The 26,604-nt window shown below is 44.1% G+C and overlaps 1 protein-coding gene and 1 long non-coding RNA gene across 3 annotated transcripts in view; one reads left to right on the forward strand and one right to left on the reverse strand.

Annotated features, from left to right (window-relative positions):
• Stmnd1 (stathmin domain containing 1) overlaps positions 1–14,115 on the reverse strand; it is a 29,879-nt gene extending 15,764 nt beyond the window's left edge. The window contains exons 1-2 of one of the 2 annotated variants that reach the window (XM_059263059.1): positions 14,007–14,115; positions 179–359 (exon numbers count right to left, since the gene is read on the reverse strand). In XM_059263059.1, coding sequence (XP_059119042.1) covers positions 179–359; positions 14,007–14,012 — 187 coding nt within the window. In that variant the 5' untranslated portion in view covers positions 14,013–14,115. Of the gene's footprint in view, positions 1–178; positions 360–2,317; positions 2,400–14,006 lie in introns of those variants that run through there. The other variant, XM_059263060.1, reaches the window with a different exon arrangement.
• LOC131911100 (uncharacterized) lies at positions 4,589–5,960 on the forward strand. Its single transcript, XR_009379283.1, has 2 exons — positions 4,589–5,038; positions 5,665–5,960. It is a non-coding gene; the product is annotated as an uncharacterized LOC131911100 (long non-coding RNA).
• Positions 14,116–26,604: the final 12,489 nt, after the last annotated feature.

The following is a 26,604-nucleotide window of genomic DNA, read 5'->3' on the forward strand; positions in this document are numbered from 1 at the left end:
TCACTCACATGATAAAGGCCTAAGACTAAATTCTAATATCTTAGAGATAAGAACCTTGTGTTTAAAGTACACTAAGACCCCAAAGAAGTGATCAATGGGCCATCAGATACATATACTATATATTTAGGGGTCTACCAGATGTCTAGTAAAGATCAACAAGAACAGAGGCAAAGGTTACCTAAATTTATGCTCCCATTTATTTTACTTGGAGGTGGAGAACTTTCTGGAATAGTCCCAGGCAAGCTTCCCATCTGGGCTTGTTGGTACAGACTTTCAGCATTGTCTACAGTGTCCTTGGGCCGTGCAGCTTCAGTTTGGGGGCTGCAATTCTCTTTGGAAGAAGTAACTCTGACATCAGCCTGTGAAAAGAGAACAGCTTGGTGAGATTTCTTAGAAAAATGAGAACAATATAGCAGGTCTGCTTTGTGAGCACTTACCAATTAGTGACTGTAGTAGTCTGATTAGTGATCATAGCCTATGGATGCTATGTTATACAGCCAAATGATCTAGCAGATGTGATTATATAATGCTCTCAGGATGGTAAGGCTATTGGAATTATTCATGTGAACCCCAGATGCAATCACAATTTTTTTTTTTTTTTCCGAGACAGGGTTTCTCTGTGTAGCTTTGCGCCTTTTCCTGGAACTCACTTGGTAGCCCAGGCTGGCCTTGAGCTCACAGGGATCTGCCTGGCTCTGCCTCCCAAGTGCTGGGATTAAAGGTGTGTGCCACCACCGCCTGGCACAATTGTTTTTTATAAGAGACAGACAGAGAGGTTTGAATATAAAATGTCCCTAAAAGGTTCATGTATTGAAGGCTTGGTCCCCAGCTGGTAGCCCTGTTGAGAGGTGGCTGGATCATAAGAATGATAATCTCACCAATGCAATGACTCCTTGATGCATCATAGCTGAATGGGCTTAGGATGTGGTAATACAGGAAATAGGTCAGTGAGGGGTATATCCTGTCTCTAGACCCTTGCTCTCTGGCTGTCTCTATTTCCCATTTGCAATAAGATGAGCAGCTTTGCTCTCTCAAGCTCTCTGCCATTATGCTTTGCCTCACAGCAAAGGACCAAGTGCCCATGGATTGAAACCTCTGAAACTTCTAGCAAAAATAAATCCATCCCACTTAAGTTGTTTATCTAAAGCATTTTTTTTTTTTGTCAGAAAACTTACTAACATGGAAAATTATTGATACTGTTACTGTGGCTGCTCCTGATTGTGTTGTTCGGCACCTTATGGAACTGGATTATTGTTGAAACTTGGAAGAGTTTGGAGATACAGGCTAGAGAACTCCAGAATGCCGTAAGCAGAGTTTAGTGGGAAGTCACGAAGGGAGCTCAGAAATCCAGAATACAATAGAAATGCTGATAGTAACTGTTCCCGAGAGGTTTCAAATGGAAATGAGAACTCTATTGGGAATTGGACAAGGGGCCATGAGCTTAAATTCTGGCAAAGGACTCTACATTCTACCCGTGCCCTGGGAGTTTGTGTAAGGCTAAATTTCAAGTTGACAATCTATTAGAAAACGTTCAAGGGAATAAAACATTCACATTGTGGCATGGATATTGCTAGTTTCTTTCAGCCCAATTTACAGTAAAACCTGGTGGCAAAAACCAGAGTAAAAGGAATAGAAAAAACTTGTGATAGGGACAGAAAAAGATTGTTTACGGTTGGTAAGGAAATTAGCACCATTAAAAAAAAAGCCAAGTACTTGCCTTTGAGATAACAGGAAAAGTACCTGAAAGCCATCAGGAATTGGCCTGGTGGCCTCCATCAATGGTTCATTATAACTACTGGAAAGACTGCTTTGAAATGAGAGCTCTAGAGAACCTGCCTGAAAAGAACTTTTCTGTGTTTAGTCATCCATGTACACAGGCTGTTGGAATTCTGACCCACTCCTTGGGGATCAGCCCTGTGTCCTGATGTAAAGTCCCCTTTAAAAAAGAAAACTCTCCCTTCTTCTCTCTCTCTTTCCTTCCATTCCCACAAGGTGTGCACCCTCACCCCGCTTTCTCTTTCTATCTTTCCCCCTTCCCTCTTTCTTCCCCCCACCAAATAAAACTATTCACTGAGCACTGCCTGCATGGTGTCTCTGTCTCTCACCCGCTGTGGGGCACCTTGGCTCCAAACCCACCAAAGGCCCCATGCTGTATCATTACATTGGTGCTGCCTGACTCGGCAGGTTTCCTCCGGCGATTTCTCCTCCCCCACTGGCAGTTCGAGAAATGCTAGGGCCCTGTACTGTCTGACACCATCACGTCTGCTGACTCTTCACCCTATTGGTAAGATTCCCTCCTTCCCTTCTGGCCACCTACCCTGAGTGAAGATTCATCTTGTCAACAGTGGTTTCTGGAAGACCTGGCACTGGGCGTGGTGTGTCTCGGGCTTTCAGCCCTCCGGCCTCTGTTCCTATGCAACGGCATATGGCACAGCTGCCGCCACTCACTCCATGGCCCATAGCCTTTTATGATGATCCCCTGACTATCTTAAGCCATTATTGGTCCTCACTGACCTTCTGGGACACTGGAGGACAGTCTGTTGGACCTTCTACCTCACTGTGGAAAATGTGCATACCACCTAAATGCCTCATCCTTCTCTTTGTCTCTGTTTCCTGGTTTTCTCCTCCTGCAGCCACCACGGCCTTGTCATGGCCTGGGGGTGGGGGTGGGGGTGGGTTTCTCTCCCACCTGGCTACACTGCTACTCTGTTTCCCAATCTCCTCTACAGCACTGCCTCCAAGGTCCAATACATTAGCTGTAAAAGTTTCCTGGAAAAAATTTTCTCCATCTTTCTTTTAAAAAGTCTATTTCTTATGTGCGGGTAAAAATACATGATTGATGTGGCTACTTGTATGTATTTCTGACGGACTCTTAAACGCTTGCGTTTATCTGTTTATTATCTGTTCAGTTTGTCCTGGAAAAAAAAAGAGGGGAAAAAAAAAAAAACCACCCTGGTGAACACGTGATCAGACGCCAGAGGGCAGTCAAGTGGGCAGACGCCATCTTGGCTAAGGTCAAAGAGGACAGGTTGTATGACCTCACTGCCATCTTTACTAAGGGCAGCAAAAAATCACTTCCTGTCAGTGGCTCAAGCATGGGCAGGGTGCCCAGCACTCAAGCCATCTGTACAGGGAGTAGGTCAAGAAAGCACCACCTCATGTCAATGCCCAGCAGGTCCAGTCTCGTCCTGGTGTTCATTCCTCCACTGCTGCTGCTCCCCTCCCCCGCCCCAGGCTCCACATGCTGGTGATAGGGCCAACTTGCCAGCTCATTTTATAGATAAAAAAAAAAAAAAAATCAAGCCTTACTTTCCTTAAAGATACTAAGTCTCTTGACATAAATAAATGATTTAAATGCTTCAGATTACTTTCCCCTTCTATGATACTGTTATATTAAGATTTTAAAAGTTCAGATTTTAACTAATACAATTCTCATATTGCTTGGGTCACAAGCTCAGGATTTTAAATATTCCTTGGTTGTCTTCTAAATATAAACTTAAACTTCTCATCAGGCCAAAGACATCTCTGTCCAATCTGTACCTGTCTCTCTCTAAACAAAAAATTATACATACCTTTTAACCCAAATCTATAATTTTGCTAGGACTCAAAGGTATGAGCCTCAATGTCCATTACCTGCACCTACTTTTCTATGATTTAAATTTCAGTACTGGTTGATAATACTAATATATCTAAAACTTTTATGTCCTTTTATAAAATAAGAATTCATATAAGCCTCAGAGGATCAAAAGAAGTCATTGGATCCACTTCACAGAGGTCAAACTAGCTCCAGATAATTGAGTTTTCCTCACCTGTCTATTTCTGAGGATGGTGTTTTTCTCTCTCCTGGTCTGCCTTACTCGATTACTAAGACCATGGGTCCAAAGACTCCAAATAAGCTCATAAATTTTAACTTCTGTCTCTAATCTATCTGCTTCAGCAGATTTCCACTTGGCTGGCAGACACACCCAAGCATCAATTGCTGCAATCTGCTCCAAAGGATGATGAGCTCTAGACTTGCTGAAGGCTGATACGATGTGGACCACTTCAACCAAGTGTAATTTTTCCCTGTCTCTACAGTCAGATCAGATGACCACATGCTTTTGATAAATACCCCAATGCCTGGGTTCCCTCCTTACTTTTGACTAGCCTCTTGGCCTCCTTGGGCTCTGATCACCTGCTCCCCATTTCAGCTTGAAGCAGCTATAGAAGAGCATCATCCCTGCCTGCCTCCAAACAAACAAACAAACAAACAAACAGGCTAAAGAGGTATGTCAAAGAAAAACCCCTGGCATTGGGGACAAATTGTCTACCTAATGCCCATTGATATACCAGGAAACTGGATACAATATTGTCAATTGATAGATTTATCAACTAAAATGGTTCTGCAATTGGATAAGATACTTGACCTTTATGCATAACAAAAGAGATATTTTATGACCTTAAGAAATAATTATTTCTATATAAATCATTCAGGATTATAATCTGGCTGTACTCAAAGATCAAAACTACAGGGATAAACTTTACTTAGTCCCTTGCACATGTTTTCAGGGTTGAGCTTAAAATAAGTAATTAGAACAAAGTTTATTCAGATATACCTGGACAGTCTTCAAATACTTCAGAGATCTACAGAATATGGCATCTAAAATGTTTAATTAAAAAGCTTTTCATGATAGAGGGACATGCTGGCTCCTGGCAGGACCTTTATATCATCCAAAGAAGAAGGCTGGGCACAGAAAAACCTCCACCCAGAACTTGCTCCAGAGTGGCAGCATCAGCCACTGAGATGGGCACAGAAGTACCTCAACTGCTGCCAGGGCCTTCTTCAGACTATGGACAACAGAACTCTTGGAACCCATTGCCTCACTTTTGCCTAGACAAAGTAGCAGCCTACTTTGGACCAGTGTCCTTCCCACAAGTTCCTATCCCACAACCATCAGATCTTCTGAGGCCTGGCAGCCAAAGACTGATATTGTTGACCTGAGAACTCTGCCTTCAATGACCATGAAGACCCTGGGGTGGTTATCTCGGTAGCCAACAGGTAAGTCTCTGTCACTTTCAATTGCTAACTCAGGTAAAATTTATCCTTCTCAGATCTCTGATTCCATTGGATGACCAGGCTTTGCTTCAGCTGCCTTCTCAGTTCTCTGGTAAAATTCATAGATCTCCCTCTCCTAGGGCTGCTACTAGGTCTAGACACAATTTACCTTGTTATCAGATCAGATAAACTCAAAGAATGAATTTTAATATAACTTTTTACTATTGACTGCTCTTGGTAGCCTCTGGAGAATCTGATAAAGAAATAGCTTTAAGGTTTATTTATATGAAGACAGGAAAGCTGTCTCACTTCTGTTCACTCTGATGATGTTTAGGAAAGCCTCCCTCCTCCTTCACTCACTCAACCACTTCCACTCAGTAAATTTCCTCTGGATACAGATTTAAAGATATGTTTTATTGGGCTGAAGCCAGAAAACATTCACACCTTTTAACCTAAAGCCATAGCCTTTTGCTATGACACCAGGATGTAAATCCGTTCCCGCTGTCTGACAGACACCTGCAGGCTCCTGGGAAAAGTTCTGTTACTGTGTCAAGAAATCTGGTCTGACAAAAACTTAACAGTCTCTAGAGCCCATTTTGACTCCACTCATTTTCGAGCATATTTTGCAGTTCACTCCTCCTGCCCCGGCCAAGGCCAACCCACAGAGAGTCCTCCAGATACGCCAGACCCTGCACCAGCTCCGAGGATGCCAACCACCAACCAAGGATGCCAGCTGGGATGGATGCACCCTCACCTCCAGAGAAACAGCAGATGTGATGGCTCATATACTCCTAAAGAATACGTCATCCCTCGATTCACTGCTGGTACCACCTCTCCAGGCTCAAGCAGGCACCTACCCAGTAAGCAGAGCCTGGTTTTCCAAGATGTCCCAATAAAGGGCATATCCACCCTTGTGTCTCACTCATTCACTCTTGCCTCTTCTGTACAACCAGGGCACTTCTCTGTTCCATTCTTTTTGGCAGGTATCACTCTTCCCATGGCTATCCCAGCTCATAAGGCCAATGATAATCTATTTTTTTCCTCCTAGCAATCTTTCTTCTCAGCTCCTTCAAGGAACAGACACATGAGATTTCCACACCTGAGATCTCCACAATGATGGCCAACTAAATGCTTCTTCACTCATACCTCCTGCTGAGTGTGTGACCCTGAACTCCCAACTTCCCCCTCCCACTTCACCTCAAAATCAGAAAGGAAGCAGTCTCAAGAATTCAGCGCCCTTGTTCCCCCACTTGCTATCCATAACTCTCCTTTTTATAATAATCAAAATGGAGGAATGTTGGCATTCTGGCCCACCCTTTGGGGACCCACCCTGCATCCTGATGTAAAATCTTCTTTAAAAAAAGAAAGCTTCCCTTCCCCCTCTCCAAATATACCAGAGGCTTCCATGCCATATCATTACATAGGCATCAAAGGGTATTTACAAGGAGACCTGGTTACTTCCCCCTGGGAACTGTCCTTAATATCATTCATATGATGCTGGTTTTCCAGGCACCTAGAATGTAAGAGTTTCGACGGAGTGATGGAGAATTCCGCCAAGATTAATAAGGAAAGTCTAGGGAGCCAGGCAATTGCATGTCATGGTTAATGTGCTTGCAGGTATGCCCCTGAGAGGGCATGGTGAGAAGCTGTAAGGGTGAAGCCTACACCGCAGTGGAGATCACTGGATGTCAGGAAAACATGAACAAGGAACCTGTCCTGGGGAAATTCCTGCCAGCGACCACAGCCAGCTGGGGAAGGCACTTTGGGCTTTGGCCAAGAAGGCTGTGGGGGGTGGGGTTGGCCAAGTCCTTGAGGTCCACATCTTGCCACCACATATGTCTGATGTCCAACTTGAAGAAGAGTTCCAGTCTGGTTTGGCCCCTTCCTTCCCATTCCTTTCTTTAGAACAAAGATATTCAATCTGTGTGATTGCATCTTAGAAGTATTGATTTTTTATCGCTTTCATTTTTTCAATCATTACCAGAGATCAAGTTTGGAGTCTTGTATGTTGGTTGTAGGTAAACGTTTTACCACTGAGCTACGTCCCCAGCTTATGTAATTTTTATGTGGACTCACAGCTAAGGGCCTGAGAGAAGTCTTAGTCTAACCCTAAAGGAGGGATTGCTAGGTTCAAGCCACCATTCTGAGCCTCACTGGGGGCACCAAGATGAACAAGTTCACAATCATTAATCAAATGTGAAACTAGAAATACTACTGTTTAAAAAAAAGAGTATTTTTTAAAACACACATTTTGTAGTTTAACATGTAAAAAAACTCATTGAAATAACCAAGTAATAAAGAAGACAATTGTGATGGCCAAGTCTGTGTCAATTGGGATAGGCTGTAGTAGCCAGTTTTTCAATCAAACTATAATCTAAGTATTACAGTGAAGGCATTTTGTAGATATAATTGCATCTACAACCAATTGACATAAAGTAGAAGAGCTTCTTTAGACCACCTGGGTGGGTCTCTTCTAATCAGTTGAAAGGGTTTCTGGAGTAGACATAAGATATACCTGAGGGAAAAGAAATTGTGCCTGTGGACTGCAGTTTTACCTCTAGCCTGCCCTTTATTGTCATATCCTATAGAGTTTGGACATGGCTGACCAGTCTCATGTATATTCACCCATTCATCCTGTTGGTTTTGTTCCTCTGGTAGGATCCTGACTGATACAGAGACTCAGTAGAAAATGATAATTACCACCCACTGAACAGAAGCATTATCAGCATGTTGGTATTATGACCTCCTAAGTATATTTGCTTATATAAGATTTTTAAAGGGTAAATTAGAATTTGCTGAAAAGCCAATGAAAAGGAGTTCAGAATCGTGTGGTTATTGGGGAGCTACAAGATAAAAGAACACAATGAAATGCTTCCCACCCACACGATGACCACAGTGAGGAGACAACAGGGAGTGGTGGTGAGCATGTGGGGAAGCTGGAACCCGCACGCACACAGTGGTATGAGCACACAGAACAGTGCTTCTACTCTGGAAAACAATTTAAGAGTTCCTGTAGAAAGTTAATCATGGAGTAACTGCAAACTGGAAACTCCACTCCTGGGTTTATACACTAGCAAAATGAAAATAATATTCAGCTCAAAACTAGCACATGGTGCCTATAATTACTATTCATAATGTTCAGAAAGTGGAAACAACTCAAATATCTATCTACTGATGATTAGGAAAAGGAAATGTAGTGTAATCATGCAAAATATTATTTAACAATCAAAGGAAATTAAATACTGACACATGTCTTTACATAGACATTTAAAAACTTTCTCGGAGATAGAGGTAGGTTCAGACACTGTGTAGGGCAAGGGCACAGGGCGAGTGGGGGGAAGAAGATTGGTTGCTCATAGGTGGTCACTTCTTTGGGGAGGGAGGTACTAAAAACAGATGACATAAATGCTGTCACTTTCATATTTTAAGGGTGACTTGTATAGTGCATGAATTATACTACAATGAAAATGTTATCAAAAATAAAATTGATCAGATTCTCTGTGATTTGTATAACACATTTTACCACTGACTATATAGTAGAGACATTTACCTGACTCAACCTCATTCTATTTAATGTTGAAGAGTAGCTGCTTAAGGTCAATAGTGTGAGTTCATTATATAGTTCACCATGTAACCATACCACACTTTATTTAGTCCATTCCTGGGGACTTCTAATTTTCCAGTATTATAAGCCAGGCTAGTATTATGCTTGTTCATATATATATTTATTAACTGATTCAATCATTTTGTGACAGTTCCTAGATGTATACATTCTAGCTGAAAGGCTATGCACATTCAATACTGCAGGTATTTCCAGAAGGTTCTTCATATAAACACTGCACCACTTCATAAACCCTGCTGCATTGCTTGTATAGTCTACAAGCCACTGACACAAGACACTGGTCCCTGGTCCCACAGCAAAGGAAGAAAAAGGCAATGGGTTTTCCTTCCGCCTGTGCATCATCACAGGCATCATCATCAATACTGAGAAAGCAGATTCCCGAGAAGAGCTGTCTTAGTTTGGGCTACTGTTGTTGTGATGAAACACCATGACCAAAGCTAGTTGATGGGGAAAGGGTTTATTTGGCTTACACTTCCATATCACTGTTCATCATTAAATGAAATCAGGACAGGGACTCAAAACAGGAAAGGAACCGTGAAACAAGAGCTGATGCAGAGGCCATGGAAGAGTGCTGCTTACTGGCTTGCTCCCCCTGGCTTGCTCAGCCTGCTTTCTTATAGAATCCAGGACCACCAGCCCAGGGATGGCACCATCCACAACAGACTGGGCCCTCCTACATCAATCATTAATTAAGAAATGCTGTACAGGCTTGCTTACAGCCCAGACTTATGGAGGCATTTTCTCAACAAGGGTTCCCTGTTCTCAGATGACTCTAGCTTGTGTCAAGGTGACATAAAGCTAGCCAGGATAAGAGCCTTTACATACAACATACCTACACCACACAATGTATGTAACATGAACACGCATATGTATTTGATATGTATAGCAAAGGAAAGAAAGATTGCTCTAGTTTATTTTCTGTAGCTATGACAAAAACACCCTGAACAAAAGTAACTTAGGGGAGAAAAGGATTTATTTGGCTTGTACTTCCAGGCCACAGCCCATCACTGAGGGAAGTCAGGGTAGGAACTCAAGACAGGAACTTGAAGCAGAAACCATGTAGAAATGCTGCCCATGGCTTGCTTGAAGGCCTGTGTTTAGCTAGCTTTCCTATACAGCCCAGGACCACCTGGCTAGGAATGGTGCCTCCCACAGTGGTATGGGACCTCCTACATTTACATCAGTTAGCAATCAAGACACTCTCCCCACGGAGTTGTCCACAAGCCAATCTGATTGGGGCAACTCCTCCACTGTGGCGTCTCCCCTCACTCTAGGGTGTGTCCAGCTGACAAAGCTAAGCAAGACAGACACTGTGTGATGCTTTCCTCTCAGTGGCTCAGCGCTCTGGTTGAACTTAAAGGTGTACAAGCCCTGTTGTGATTTCTTTCCCTAGTTTTCAGCTATTTAAAGGCAGTGATAATGAGAGGAGCATCCTTACAAGTTCATTGCATTTGTGGACTCACTTTTTTTTTTTCAACCAGCAATGTACCACGTGACATGTAAGGACTGATTTTGTCATTATAACATTTCTAAGTAGAGCTACTGACAATGTAAGAGGTTTAATGACAGTCACAGCAGCCAGCAAAACGATAAAACACTTAGGAACTGAGTGACATTTGGAGTGTTATTAGACCAGAAGAGTTGGCGTTCCTCCCCACATTCTGCAAACTACAGCTTGGAATAGATTCAAACACTACAACTTCAAATGACCTTACAATGGCTTCCCGTCACTGGAGCCACTTGATTTGGGATGGGAACCCTAGTGAGGATCTCTACCCATCTGCATTTACAGACAGGTGCTTTTGAGTCCTGGGAGTGAAAGAAAATGTGCAGCAGACAGAACAATCCTTTAGCATCTCCTAACATATACCAGCCTTCCGTTTCTAGAAAGAGACGAAAGGTTTTTCTCTTTGGAAAACTAAGAATATCTTTCAAATGTCATGTCAACTTGTAGCACATTGTAGGAATGTTAGCCCCATTTTTAAAATCTAGATTGCAGTAGCTGTAAGTCAAAGACACCAGCAATACTGATAAATACTTAAATCTGTACACTCTTGGGATGTGGCCAACCATGCTCAGGTCTACCTATGCATGCAAGGTTTATATTTTCACACCAGTATGCATTACATATTGTATTAACCTATCTGTATTGCACAAGAAGGGCCCTGGGTGGGATGACAGAAGGAGTGTGGAAGGTTCTTTCTTGTCCCCATGATGAAGTTGTCAAAGCACAGGTTCAATGTGTTCGATGTTTTGTATTGACCTTTTTGTATACTTCGATGCCTTGGAGCTAACATTTTTACCAGGTTTAACATTAAAACCTCGTAAGTCCCAAGCTGACAGCTGTGAGGGAGAGTCACCGGCATTCTAAAAAAAGACACTGGTTTCAACTACAGACAGGTGTCTGTTTGTGGTTTGTGTATGTGTGTGTGTGTGTGTGTGTGTGTGTGTGTGTGTGTGTAGTGTAAGTACTGTATGCACTTCTGTAGCTTCTTGTGGGAAACATAGTTTCCAAACAGCATGGCAGGAATCACTTGTAGCTACTCCCTGAGCTGAAATCTTTAATCACTCCACGAGCAGAAGCTTGTATAAATACATTTGCCTGTGGACCTATGGGAAGACTTTGTTCTTTAGAACTAGCATTTTTGCTTATTTACTCTTAGTAATATAATTACAAATAGCAACCCCTCAAAAACACTCAGGAATGGTTCTTTAACAAGATTTAAGAGAGCTGAGAAACGGCTGAGCAGGTAAAGCCCTTGCTGTGAAAACGTGAGGGTATGAGTTTAGATACCCAGCACCCACATAAAAAGTCCGAGGGTGGTGGGGTGTGTCTGTGTTCCCAGTGCTGGGAGACAGAGACAGGAAGATTCCAGAGGCTTGTTGATTAACAAGTCTAGCCAATGAATGAGCACCAGGATCAGTGAGAGAAACTCTTCTAAAAAGTAAGGCACAAGTCATTGAGGTGCTCAATGGGAAAGCACCAATGCCAAGCCCAATGACCCAAGTTCGATCCCTGGGACCCACATGGGGGAAGGAGAGAACTAACTTCCATGGGCTGTTTACAGACCCCCATTGTTGTGTACACACAATATAAAAATGCAATATAAATACTGTAGTGGCCAACAGAAGAAGCTACTCAACATTAACCTTTGGCTTCAACAAAAGCATGGGTGCATGCACCCCCCTCACACACATGTGCATGCACACAGACATGTTTGCACATACACACAAACACACAATGTTTTAACAAGTAACTTAGTTCTTTTGCAATAAAAAATGCAAGACTTCTATCAGATGTTAGAGAATACCTATGAAGGGTCCTTCTTGACCATTCACTGTCTTAGTTAGGGTTTCTATTGCTATGAAGAGATAACCATGACCATGGCAATTCTTATAAAGGAAACATTGAATTGTGGTGGCTCACTTACAGTTCAGAGGTTTAGTCCATCATTGTCATGGCAGGAAGCAAGGCAGCATGCAGGCAGATAAAGTGCTAGAGAGGGAGCTGAGAATTCTTATATCTTGACTCAGGCATCAGGAAGTGGTCTCAGACACTGGGTGTGTCTTGAGCATATATGAGACCTCAAAGCTGGTCTCCACAGTGACATACTTCCTCTAACAAGGCCACGCCCATTCCAACAAAGCCACACTTCTTAATAGTGCCACTCCCTTTGGGGGCCATGTTTTTTCAGACTACCACATTCCACTCCCTGGCCCCCAAAGGCTTGTAGCCATATCATAATGAAAAATGCATTCAGTCCAACTTCAAAAGTCCCCATAGTCTATAACAGTCTCAAACTTATTTAAAAGTCTAAAGTTCAAAGTGTCTTTTGAGACTCATGCAATCTCTTAACTGTAATCCCCTATAAAATCAAAATAAAAAAGCAGATAACATACTTCCAACATATAATGGCACATGTTGTACATTACCATTCCAAAATGTAGGGAAGGAAGTGAGGAAATACTGGACCAAAGCAAGACCAAAAACCAGCTGGGCAAACTCCAAACTCCATGTGTCCATATCTAATGTCAAAGTGCTGTTCAGATCTCCAACTCTTTCAGCTTTGTTGACTGCAACATAATTCTTTCTCTTAGGCTGGTTCTACTCCCTGTTAGGAGCTCTCCTGGGCAGGTATCCTACAGCATTCTAACATTTTGGGGTCTCTAAGGCAATCCAGGCTTCAACTTCACAGCTTCATATAATAGTGTCTCTAGGCCTCCATTCAGGGACACCCCTAATACATGCCTGGCCTCAGTGGCTTTTTTTTAGTTGCAGAGGCAAATTCCATAGTTCTTTTCTTTTATCCTTAACTCCAGAACCACATGGCCAAAGCTGCCAAGTTCTGCTGCTTATGGGGGCTGGAACATGGCCCCTTGTTCAATTATCTTCACCAACTTTCTGTTTTCTATAGTTTCCTTCACTGCCTAAACTTGGCTATTCTGAAACTGAATCTATAGACCAGACTGGCCTTGAATTCAGAGATCTTTCAATTACATCTTCACCAGCTTTCTGTTTTCAATGGTTTTCTTTTCTGTCTAAGGTTGGCTGTTTTGGAACTTGCTCTGTAGACCAAGCAGACCTCAAACTCAGAGATCTGCCAGCCTCTGTCTTCGGAGAGCTGGGATTAAAGGTGTGTGCTACCACACCTGGCTCTAAACCTTTCTTTAATTCCTTTTTAAAAGTTGGAAATTTAGCTTGGTAGAATCTTGCCCTGAGGTCACCACTCCCTTCATTCTATTTCTTAATCTGTTTATCTCCTTGAACACGGAACTTAGTTCCATTCTACTTTCTGGTGTTCCTTTTCTCCTCAAATTTTATATTTCCTTGCTCCTTATCATTATAAATTTGCATAAGAATAACCAGTAATAACCACAAAACACAGTCAATACTAGGCTATTTTGAGATTTCCTCTGCCAATGGAATTAATCCAAAACTCATCACTTTAGCCTCAGGCAGACTCGTTGGACCAGAGCAAAAAGAAGCCACATTCTTCACCAAAATATCACAAGAACAATTTCTAGACAACATGTTAAAATTCTTCTCCTCTGAAACTCTTGAGCTAGCTCCTCATAGTTCAAATCACTCTCAGCACCACTGTCTTCCATGCTCCTACTGGTATGGCCCGTTAAGAGGGCTGAAAGCATTCCACTGCTTTCCTATCTTGAACTCCCAAAGTCCAAATTCCTCCAAACAAAAGCATGGTCAGGTCTTTTACAGCAATACCCCATTTCCTGGTACCAACTTCTGTCTTAGGCTTTCTATTGCTGTGAAGAGACACCATGACCACAACAACTCTTAAAAAGAAAAACATTTAATTGGGGTGGTTCAGAGGTTTAGTCCATTACCATCATGGCAGGAAGCAAGGCAGCATGCAGGTAGACATGGTGCTAGAGAAGGAGCTGAGAGTTCTTACATCTTCACTTACAGGCAACAAAAAGTGGTCTCAGACTTGGGTGTGACTTGAGTACATATGAGACCTCAAAGTCTGCCTCCACTGTGACATACTTCCTCCAACAAGGCCACACCCAATTCAACAAAGCCACACCTCCTAATAGTGCCACCCCCTTTGGGGGCCATTTTCTTTCAAACCATCAATCACTAAATTCTAAGCTCTCTCCTTTAATCCTAGGCCAGACAGAAAAAGAGCATTTCTCCAACTGAGAAAAGTTGCCCATGCTTTTCCTATTATGATGCATTATTTTTCTGCAATGCTTTCCTATCTCTTTAGACTAAGGTAAAAGTGACCAGGAAGTCTATAGACAACTCCCAAGTATTTTAATTTAGAATATATTTTAAAGTTAAAAATGCTAAGAAATGTAGATGCTTCACACAAGCAAACACAGTCATCTCATTTTAAAGGCATCTCTGAACTCCTAAACTCTAGGTCAGTCATTCTCAATCTGTGAGTCATGACCCCTTTGGGAGTCAAAGGATCCTTTCACAGGAGTTGTCTAAGACTATCAGAAACATCAGATATGCTGTGGATGATTGACTGATAAATAAAGTGCTGATTGGCCAGTAGCCAGGCAGGAAGTATAGGCAGGATAAGGAGAGAGAAAAATTCTGGGAAGTGGAAGGCTGAGGCAAGGAGATGCTGCCAGCCACCACTATGAGGAGCAGGATGTAAAGTACCGATAAGACACAAGCCACGTGGCAAGGTATAGATTTATAGAAATGGGTTAATTTAAGATATAAGAACTAGATAGCAAGAAGCCTGAGCCACACAGCCATACAGTTTATAAATAATATAAGCATCTGTGTGTTTATTTGGGTCTGAGCAGCTGCAGGATTGGCAGGTGAGAGAGATTTGTTCTGACCGTGGGCCAGGTAGGACCAGGAGATACATATATTTACATTATGAATCATAACAGTAGCAATGAAAATAATTTAATGTTGAGGGTCACCACAACAGAAGGAAATGTATTAAAGGGTCTCAGCATTAAGAAAGTTGAGAACCACTGCTCTAGGTTCTCTGCATTTGGGAAAGTAGTAGAGTCATTATTCTGATGGCCACTGAGTGTTTAATTAATGATAATCATAGCCTTCCTGGTTCAGATTTCCAGAGTCAAGTGCATGGGCAGAGAAGATGCAGGCAGGAGTCAAGCGAGTCTATTGTCCAGTAACTTTAGTGTTGAGCTTCCTCCTTGCCAATATCGTGAGTCTCTCTGTGCTACTGGAAGACAAGAACACTGTAAGGAATCTGGGGAATGGGCAAGCATGGAACCACTCACAAAGTATTCATTAGTGGCACATTTGTCTGAGTCAGTGTGCTATAGATGACAGACTTTCTATCTATAGGGGCAGCTCAGGATGGACACAGAATGGATATGATAAGGGAACACTGTAAGTTCTTCCTTCAATCCAACAGAAGGATCAACCTCACCATGGTGGCAGGAGCAGGGCCAAAAAGCAAAATAGGGAGTGACTAGGAGTTCTCTCAAAGATGGGGATGTGTAACCTGTGCAGGGGGAAGGAAAAACCTGATGGGGGTGGGGTGGTGGTGGTAGCTGGGACAGCAGGTGCAGAGACTCTCAGGGAAGGAAACAGAGTACTTGTTGAACTTCACGAAGGTTTGCTTTAAAAAGGCTGTGGGAAGGAGGAAGCTGGAGAAAGGACCAGGGTCAGCTCAAGGATGAACATGGATGGCTATGCTAAGGATGCTAAGGATTTGATGTCAGGATAGTAATGACATTGCCGTCACTTATTTCCTGCTCTTATTCCGTGTGAAGCATGAGTGTGAGTACTTTATGTGAATTAAATTCACTTAATCCTCATAAGAATTCAACAAAGATAAGTATTACTATTTCTGTTATTTTATGGATAAGAAAACTAGGGCAATGTAGAGGTATAAAAGGATTGGCCTGTAGGCATGTCTATGGCAAATTGTCTTGACTGTCAGTTGGTGGAGGAGGACCCTGTCTACTGTGGACAGCACCACTGGTCCTGGGTTGTACAAGAAGGCCAGGTAAGCATGGGCCTTAGTTCTAGCTAGCAAGTAGCACTTCTCCATGGTTTCTGCTTGAAGTTCCTCCTTAAGTCGCTGTGTGACCTGGAAATGTAAGACAAATAAATCCCCTTCCCAAGTTACTTTTTGGGTCATGTTGTCACAGAAATAGAAAGGAAACTGGACACACATTCAGGGCCCCTTCTAGGCTCTGTGGTGGCTTGATTTGGAAGAACTAGTGTATTTGACAGTTGGAATGACTTGACTTATGGCCCTGACACCTGGTCTACATAATAAAACTATAGTTGGTGATAATTATACTATTGCACAAATGAAAGTAGAAAGAAAAGAAATATGAAGTGAAACTTTTCTTAGTATAATCATGCCTACAAAATAAACTAAAAAGATAATGAGTCTTAGCATAGTAATTCTAAGTGACATAAATATATTTTTGGAAAAGGAGAGCGAAAATGCATGCTTTCATGCTAACCCAAAGCAACAATTAGTAACAAAGATGGCCAGAGAGCTTCCGAGGAACTCAAGCACCTGTAGAGGAGAAGGGCCTTCAGATAGATGTGTGCTGAATGGCTTCCCATAGGGAGAAGCATGGGAAAGGCAGGGAGGTGTGAGCAGACCCAGAGGCAGGCACTGTACGTCATTTGGCCTGGTGGACCAAGAGTCTCTTAGAGAGGAAGGGCAGTACAGAAAAGACGACATTAGCAAGGAAAGACAGAGGGTTAATATGTGATGGGGAGATGCTTCTTGAGAAGTCAGGTAGCAGGGTGCTGGAAAGTGGTTAGGCAGTGACGGGAAAGGCAAAAGACCAAAGTCATCCTTGCTTACATAAAATTCTGTCTAAAAAAGGAAAAGAAGAAAAGAAAAAGAGCCCTGATGCCTTGAAGTCAGACAGTCACTGTTGGGAGACAGAAAACAGAGCATAGCATTTGCATGGGTGGCGTCTGGAAACAGGCTTCTCTCAGAGTGCCAGGGACCGAGACTGCAGTCATAACCCTGCATCCCAGTTCTTTATATGCCTAAAGATAGGGTCTCAGGTGTGTCCTAGGCTGACATTGAACTCACTATGTAGCTGAGGAGGACCTTGAAATCATGATCCTCCTGCCTCCACGCCCTGAGTGCTGTGATTACAAGCATGCACGAACGACCACATCTGATTCATGTATCATTAGGGGTGAAACCCAGGGCTCTGTGCAGGCTAGGTCAGCACTGTACCAACTGAACCACACACTGTGCCCTTCAGATTTGCTTCTTACAGCCCCTCCAGGAGCTCAGATGTGCCACTGAGTGCCGGGTGCTACCACTGGCCCCTGGCCATGTTCACACTGTATCTGCTGAGAGGAGAGTGTATGCTTTTCACACAGCAGCCCTAAGAATGCCTTGTGGAAAAGGTGGTCCTGAGTGCCAGTGTGCAGCTCCTGCCAGCCTGGGAAAGGAGGTTATAGGCTCTATTTCACCCTTCAAAAATTTTTGATGGCGAAATATATGGTGGACCTCTCCTTGGGTCACCCCAGTGAGATGGGGTCTTGGTATCCATGAGATGCCCATTCTGTTGGTGAAATAATTTTTCTGACAGAAGGGAAGGCATTCTACAGAGACCCCTGTGCCCTTCCCTCTGGCTATCAGACTGTTAAGACAAGGGTCCCCAAGAAGTTGGGGTCTCAGGCTAGGTGAGTGGACAGGGGAGTTGGTCAGTCAGAGGTAGGCTTTGTCTGTTTCACACAGATCTGACAACCTGTCAGATCACTTTTGCTGGAGAGTCTGGAGCTGAGACGATAATGTGGTCAGTGATAGGCAGGAGCATACCTGGATCAGTACTGTTATCAGTCATTCTTGCCCTGAAAATTTAAGTTGTATTTCTATACATCTGTATGCACATGTGTGTGGCTCAGAAAGTAGTTTTCAGGTCTTTCTTTCCACCATGTGGGACCAGGGCATTGAACTCAGGTCTTCAGGCTTGGCATAAACACCTTTATCCACCCAGCCACCTCATCCTCTGTTTAGACCTACACCCTATGTCAGGACCCCAAAGATCCAAAGATGGACTTGGGGAGTCACTGGACCTCGCACGTGCGTGCGTGTGTGTGTGTGTGTGTGTGTGTGTGTGTGTGTGTGTGTGTGTGTCCCTCTTCCCAATGTGGCCACATTGAAAAAATTAAAACTCTCTCTGCTTTTCACTGCTGTCTTTTGCTGACAATATGGAGTATGGGTGGCCAAGCCTGGCTTGTTATGGGTAGCAGAGCCTAACAGTTCGAGTAGAGTGGGGGAAGGATGGCAAACAACCCAGCTGTTCTGCCCCCATTGCACTGTGGGAACTTCCCTCTACTATCTCCAGATAAATGACATGATACAGGCTTGGGGCACAGTGGAAAGATTGGAAGGAGACTCTTACCAACCAGATCCCCTCTATCTCTGTCCCAGATAAGCTGCACAGCCCAGAGAATGTAGCCAGACAGTGGACAGAGCTCTCTGTGCTGTAAATAGATACAGAGAACAAGTTCCAGAACCACCAATTGCTAGCAGCTCCTAGAAACGCCCAACTTCTCCCGAGAAATCAGGGTGATGGGCAGAAACCACACCCCTCCTGTTATTCCGCATCTGCCTGGGGTATGACCTCATACGTTTGTCTGCTTGGATATAGGTACACAGAGACATGTACACTTTCTTGATTTGGAGACACCAGGCAACAGTGGCAGAATAAACATGCTGTCTCTTGGTTCTCCATCTGTCACAGTACCTACTAAGAGGGCACTGAACTGCAGACTGGCTCCAGACCACGCCAGAGCCTCCTAAGTGTGGAAGTGGGGGAAATCCTGTCACTGCTTTGTGATTGTTTTCTTCCTTGGGTCTCTCTTCATCTTTCTCTCTCTCTCCCCTCTCTCCCATCTCTCTCTGACAATGTCTTCTATGTAGCCCCAGTATGCACTAAGTAATCCAAGCAGGCTTCAAATTCAAACTGGAAGCAATTCTCCTGCCTCAGCCCTCTGCATGCTGGGGTTCCAGGCATGTGCTCCCACACAGTCTGTGATTGTCTTTTACCTTGGATCCCTCTTCCCAGCCCTTCCTGGGGGAGGGCACACGGCTCTGGCTCTGGTCCTCTGCTTGCTGGGAAGGTCCGCAGCCCATCGCTCCTCCTCTCTAGGCTCTGCCCCGAGCTCCTGTCTGGTCTTTGAATCCCTGTTTCCCTGCCTTGATCCAGCGCTCCCTCCTCCCTCACCTCCAGGCTGGGCAGGAGGTTGCTGGGAACTGTTGCCATAATAAACCACATCACGCAGACCTGGGACCTGAGCAGCGATGAGACTTTTGCAAGGGAAAACTAGAAGATCTGAGAAGCTATCCAAATCCCTAACAGGATACAAATTGGTCTCTACCAGGCGCGAAGGGAGGGAAGAGTCTAAGCATCCTCCTGGATGCTCATTTCTTTATCTTTGCCAAGACCCCGGACACTCCCACACTCCCTTACCCGGTCCAGGCATCACAGCCTGGCAGCCAGTGGAAGGCAATGCAGACAGCCGGCAGAGGCAATGTCACAGGGCACAAGCTCAGAAAGGATGGTCACATGACAAACAAACCCACCCCATGATGAAAACCACACAGGACCACAGATATATATATATATATATATATATATATATATATATATATACCACCATATATATATATACCACCATATATATATATACACATTGTGTAGAGAATGAAACAAGTATGATGTCACTCGTCAAGAAAGGCAGAGCAGGGACTGCGGCTGCTCATGCGAGCAGCATACTTTCCTTCCTGAACCTCCGAAACCTTTCATCCTGTTTTCAACTTTGTTTGCCTTTTTAAGCGCTGAGGAAGTGTAGTCGAAAAGATACTTGAGACGTCTCAACTCTTCGTTTTCAAGGAGTGACTTTCCCAAGACCTCCAGGGAGCTAGTTAATGAGGGAACTGTGACCCGGACCCAGGGGGCCTGCTCAGTCCCTCCATGTCTCAAAACAACTGGAAAATGCAACCCAGGCTTCTTGGAAATGTAAAACTCCCAGGATCTTCCCAGGGAATCCAGAGCTCAGCTGTTGATGAGCAGCTAGATTACAGCTGCTTTACAACACACATTCATTTGCTTATTGCAGACCAGGCTGGCCTCAGCTTACTACATAGCTCAGGATGGCTCAGCATGCCTCTGCCTCACTCGTGTTGGGATTAAAGGGTGTGTAATTGTTTTTCAATTTTTATTTATTTTTATTTTTGGCCTTTTTGAAATGGGTCTTCTTATGTAGCCTGGTCCTCAGCACAGAACCCAGGCCTGCCTCCGGCTCACAGATATCCTCCTGCCTCAGGCTCTCAAGTACTGGGGTTGTAGGTGTGAACTACCACTCTGGGCTTTATTTTACAGCACTTAGATTCACTTCACTCTGTTGTCTTCTTGCTGCTCACATGATGCTGCTTGTCAAGTCTTACTAACTTCGAGGAAGATTGAAACCCAAGTCTAAGTCTTAAAATTATGAAACGACAGACACTGAAGATTTGTGACTGAGGAATTGAAATAAAGCTAAAGGGTGTTTGAAGACCATCTCTGGAAGCACAGGCTCGTGGATTAACTAAGCTACTTTGCATAAGTCTCACCTAGGATAACCCAATGCAAAAGGCACTTTGGAAATGTTCTTGGAAAAGTTCAATGGGTGTTGATAAATGGGTAAGTGTTGCAGACACCTGTATGTTTCTTGAGGTGATCTGTAGACAGAGGTTTTCAGGGAATGAATGGCGTGGCACCTAGGACTGCGGTACAAAATTGTGAAAATACCATTTTCCTAGGAGTGTCCTGGGGCCAGCTCCTGCTGGCTCCTGAGAGCCCATTGCTAGCACTGTTGGGTCCCAGCTGCTAAACACAGGCAGTATCAAGATTAAATCTCACAACTCATGAGTTACGTTAAAAACAACAGTAAAAAATAGAGATACACTATGTGTGGCAACGGGGTAGAACATCTATTACCGCAAAAGATGGAAAGGAAACAGAAGAGATGGGAGAGAGGAAGTACTGAAGAGGAAAATGATGGGAAGAATTAACACAAAGTCTATTAGAGGAAGAGAATCACTGGGCTGCCTCATTTTAGTAAGGTATTTTCTGTCTGGAAAGATCTCCATACCAAAATGACAAGTAGGATCCGTGATGGCACACCACCTTCTTGCCCCTTCTTCCTGGCAGAGAGAAGGGGTTTTTGTCAGTCAGCATAAAGAAAACAGAGCACTCAGCCTCACTCCTTCCTTCCCTCCCCGACTCTTTCTCTCTCTCTTCCTCCTTCCTTTTCTCTTTGTTTTCCTTTGATGTTTGCTTGTTTTGTTTTGTTTCTCACTCTAGCTCAGGCTGGCCTTTCCCTTACTGACTCTGTGGCCAATGCTTTCCTCCATCACAGGGCAATCCTTCAGCTCAGGCTCCGAGGAATGCTGGGATTACAGGTGAGCACCATCACACTCCACTTACCAGGAAGGACAGGTAACCTGCAGCAAGACAGTCTAGCCTTTGGGACACCACTAGATTAAGCAAAGTGGGGCACGCGGGGCAAGTCCCACTCCATGTTGAGAGCCTTCCCATTCAAGTCCCAACTCCAGGCATTTGCAAGAAGTGGGAAATCAAGCAGAGAAATCAGTTCTGAGGCCGACTGCAGCCCACTGTGTTTTTCAGCATTCTTTCAATGCATAACGTGATCCTACACTGACTTCCATCCCAAACACTCCAGACTGCCTCACGGGTACAGTAACAGCTAACAGTTTGAGTCTTGCTATGGATGAGGTCAATAAATGAAGTCGATGACTGTTATCTCTATTCCATCAATTTCTTACCGGTTCAGTAAGGGTTAGAAAGTCAGGACCCCAAGTCAATTTTGGCTCACAGCCTGCCTTTATGTGACCCATGAGGTAAGGTTAGAGTCTATGTTTTTAAATGGTTGAAAGAGACCAAGAGATAAACATCATTTAGTAACTAAAAAAAAATGTGTAATTCAAAATCCAGTTGTAAGGATTATGTCCTTATTACAGTCACCAGCCCGCAACGATGGCATCCCAGCCTAAAAAGCGGGTGCCCTTCCATGGGTCTCTCTTTTTTTCTATATTCTCTTTCTCTCTCTCTCTCTCTCTCTCTCTCTCTCTCTCTCTCTCTCTCTCTCTCTCTCCTAATAAAGCTCTAAAAGGTAACCATCGTGATTCTTCCGCCACCCCAACATCCAGCACCATTAACCCCTACACCAGTGTCTGTAATAAATTTCACCAGAATATGGCCCGTCTGGCTTGTTTACATCCCTCTATGGTGAGTTCATGTTAGAACGAGCAGAACTAAGTAGCTGTGGCAGAGAACATATGGCCTGCAAAGCTTGAGAGAGTTATTACCTAGATTTTACAGAAACTATTCAAAGCTCTTGATTTTATTTGTTTGTTTATATTTTGGTTTTCTGAAGCAGGGTCTTGTTGTGTAAGTCAGGATTCTTCTGCCTCCACCTCCTCAGTGCTGTGATGATAGGCATGCACCATAATGCCTGGCTTGATCCTGATTTTATTTTACTTTTAAAGTGAAAAAGGTGTGTGTGTGTGTGTGTGTGTGTGTGTGTGTGTGTGTGTGTGTGTGTGTGTGTATGTATGTGTATGTGTGTATGTGTGTGTATGTGTATATGTGTGTGTATGTGTGTGTGTGTGTGTGTGTGTGTGTGTGTGTGTGTGCGTGCATGTGTTTGCTCAGGCGCATCTGTGTGGGTGGACATGTGAAGGCACATCATCTACTTCATTTTTGAGACAGCGCCTCTGTTGGGTTAGCGCTTATTGATTAGGTTAGGTAGGTGGGCCCGCAAGCCTGAGGGATCCTCCTGCCTTTGTCTCCTGAGCACACTGCCCCTCACAGCTTCTTACATGGGTGCTGAGACTCACACTCAGGTCCCATTCCTTCAAGACAAACGTTTGCTTTATGAACTAAGCCAGCCCCTGACCTTCACTTTAAATGGTAATGTCCATAAGCGGTTTAATATCTACTTTTTACTTGGGATCTGAGGGCCTGAAAGAGTTTGTGGTGTATTCAGAAGGAGGGCAAACTCTCCCTGGGGTGTGTTTGTGTGTGTGTGTGTGTGTGTGTGTGTGTGTGTGTGTGTGTGTGTGTGTTGGGGGTAGGGGTAGGAGTAGTGAGGTGGGTGTGATTCATTAAACAGCAGATCTAGCTAGTAGACACTGAATGCCATTCCATTCAGCTGAGCACCCCCCCTCCCCTCCCCCCCTGAGGTACCCTTCTCCACAGGGAGGCTGTGTAGTACTGAACAGAACCTTGCTGGGTTGATTTGCTGGTTTTCATCAGAGCTGGGGTGGGGAAGCATTTCAGTTTCTGGAAACAAGAAGAGAAAGTTCCAGACTGTGAGGCAGGCAGGGGTAGCAGTTCAGGTGTCATTTTAACTTCAAAGATCTCATTTTAAAGTTGCATGTTCCAGGTCTTCACATCCCTCTTAAAATCACTTCAACCCAACCACTGTGGTTCTGGAAAATAAGCCTGGCAGCATCCATTCATTGTGTTACTCAGAGCTGAGTTATTGGTCTCCGGAACGCACCCCACCAAATTCCACTCCCCGGCCGGTCCAGTTTTGTGATGACGGAGGAAACTATTATCACTAAGGAAAAATTGCATCAGAACACCTCACACAAAATGGCAACACAAAGCCCAGGCCAGCCCTGGCTGGTTAAACAGCAAGGAAGGATTTAAATTGCAGAATGCGGGCCTGTTTGCGTTGTCCCTTTAAGGGACTTGGTGTGACCAGCACAGGGCAACCAGAAACAAACCAGCCTGCAAACAGGGGACCAGATGTTTGCTGAGCCTGGCATTAGGCCAACAATCCTGATGTTTGCTCATTCAACACAAACTGGGTAAACGCAGAGAGAAAGCACCGATCTTCAGATTCCAATCAGAGAACCGCGGCTTCGTAGGAAATGCTGCTGAAAACGTCTCGTGGAATTGTAAGACTTCCATTGATAGCCACCCTTGTGACTCTGGTGTGACCCCTGCTTAGACACTATGGTATGCAGAGGGCTTGATGGGAGGGTGTGCGTGAGGAGGCACAGCCTTTGTTAAATGGCCTCTAGGAAGGCAAGCTCGCCTTTCAGAAACCGGAAATGACTCCTTCAGGTTCTGTGTGGCAGTTTCACACACTGATACCCTCACAATGAAAGAAAAGTAATAGTTAAGTGATTTTTTTTTTTTTTTTGCTTCCAATTTTTGGCAGTACGTGGGCACAGAGCGCTGAGACTTTTTGAATTAGTGGTGTGATTTTTCCATGCTGGCCTTCAACATATTGTTTGACGCTCCAGGGGAGTTTGGCTGCTTAAGGAACTGGGAAATAAAAATGAAAAAAGAAAGTTCTTTAAGACACTTGATTCTTTTTTTTTTTTTTCTCCCACTGCTGCTGGAATGTGGCTGAAAGAATGCTGGGCCAGCTGGTGAGATTCTGGTCCCAGCCTGCTCTGGACTATAGACTAGTCTGGGAGTTATCTAACCTTGGGTACTAGCCCTTCCTTCTTCAGATGAGGGGCTGGCCCCAAGGGGCTGGGGAGTCAGGAGCTCTTGGAGCTCTGTTTCTCAAAGCTAGACCTCTCATACCTGTTCTGGAATCATCTCTGCTGCTTGTCCCAAGTGCAGATTCTCAGCAACATGAATGGATAGGTTAAATCGGTGTTTGTAATTCCTTTGTGCTGATGACTGAACCCAGGGCATCATCAACCCTTCAAATACACCCAGCACCAGAACTGGTCTTCCCAGCATGTATTCTGATACAAATGGATGCCTGGCACATTGCAGAGAGAAAAGAACTCAGCCTTCAGAATGAGAGGTCTGCCTTCACCTTTGACCTCGGGAAGTTATTTCATTTTCCTATTTCAGTTATTTTTCTTTAAGACAGGAGCTAGCAGGCTGGTAAACCGATCACTATGCAAGCACTTGAGGACTTGAGTTTGGATACTCAAAACCCACATAAAAGCTGGGTATGGCAGCGTGCATCTATAACCCCAGTACTTAGGAGTGAGCAGGCAGGCAGTTCCCTGGAGCTCACTGGCCAGCCAATTCTAGTCAGTGAGCTCCAGGTTCAGTGAGTCACCCTATCTACAAACAAATCAAGGCAGCAAGCCACTGAGAGAGGCATCTAACATTGACATGTGCACAGGCAATCTCCCTCACACAAATGCACAATACCACACATCCACAATTAAACACACTGCACACTACACACACGTGCACACAAGGAAAATAGAGTCACAGTAGCTGCTTCCCAGCATTGTTAATTTACTACGTTTAAGGGGGAGGGATGCCTGCCAAGTGCCTTCCCTTACTGTAATTATGCAAAGTGGGGCACTGAGATGGCTTAAACTTTACTTTGGGATGCCTTCGACTTTTCTTGGCTACTTAAGTGGTTTTGTTTTTAAATTGGAAAACCAGTAAAACTGTAAATTCTGGCTGAACGCCCATTCCTGATCAAGTTCATTTCCTTGCAAGTAAAATAAACTGGATTTTCAGTTAGAGCTGGTTGTTTCTTTTAAACCTCTGATTCCATTTCACGTTAAAATACGGTCATTGGTAATTCCACAGATGAACACATTGTATTTAGATCATATCTAGCCCCTGCTCCCCAACTCCTCCCAAACCACACCTCATCTTATTTTATACCAACACATCCCAGCCATCCTCTGGCCTGATGGGTCAGCTAAAAGCTTTAAGATCAAACCAGGGACCCAGTGTTGGCTCCTCTCATCTCCTGGGACTCCATCCCTGCCCTTCTTCCCTCTGGGGAGCCCTACCCTGAATAGGAATGGCTTTACATAGCTCCAGGGTCCTCCAGCTCTTTACATGCCCTTCCCACTTTCTCTTTCATCTGGCTCCATAGTTACAGCAGGGACAGCAAGTTGCCTGTTCTCTGTTCTCTTATAAAATAGCTGCAGCAAGGGCCTGGGGGCCAAACGACCCAGAGGGAAATCAGGGGTTTTAGTCAGACTTTCTTTGGACCACCAGCTCCTGAATAATGACACAGAGACTTATTATTACTTATGAAAGCTTGGCCTTAGTTTAGGCTTGTCCCAAACTAGCTCTTAAAACTTAAACTAACCTGTTTATATTAATTCATGTTCTGCCACATGGATCCTTACCTCTCCACAGGACAGTACATCTGACTTCCTCCACATCTAGCTGGCAAGTCCTCCTATGCCTCAGATTCTTCCCAGAGTTCCTATCTCTGCCCAGAAGTCCAGCCTATCCTCTCCTGCCTAGCTATTGGCCATTTGGCTCTTTATTAAACCAATCAGAAGGTGCCTGGGGCAGGTGCGGTAAAACATAGATAGATCTTTGACAGAGATTTGTCCTGACTGTGGGCAAAGCAGGAAAACTCTAGCTACACATCTTCACACGGTGTGATCAAATATCCCTCAACAAAGGGTCTTCAAGAAAGCCAGCTGAGCCTCACATGGAGCCTGATTTCTCTCACTGGGGATTGGGA

Source organism: Peromyscus eremicus, chromosome 5 (genome assembly GCF_949786415.1).
Source record: "Peromyscus eremicus chromosome 5, PerEre_H2_v1, whole genome shotgun sequence".
Classification (NCBI taxonomy): Eukaryota; Metazoa; Chordata; class Mammalia; order Rodentia; family Cricetidae; genus Peromyscus; species Peromyscus eremicus.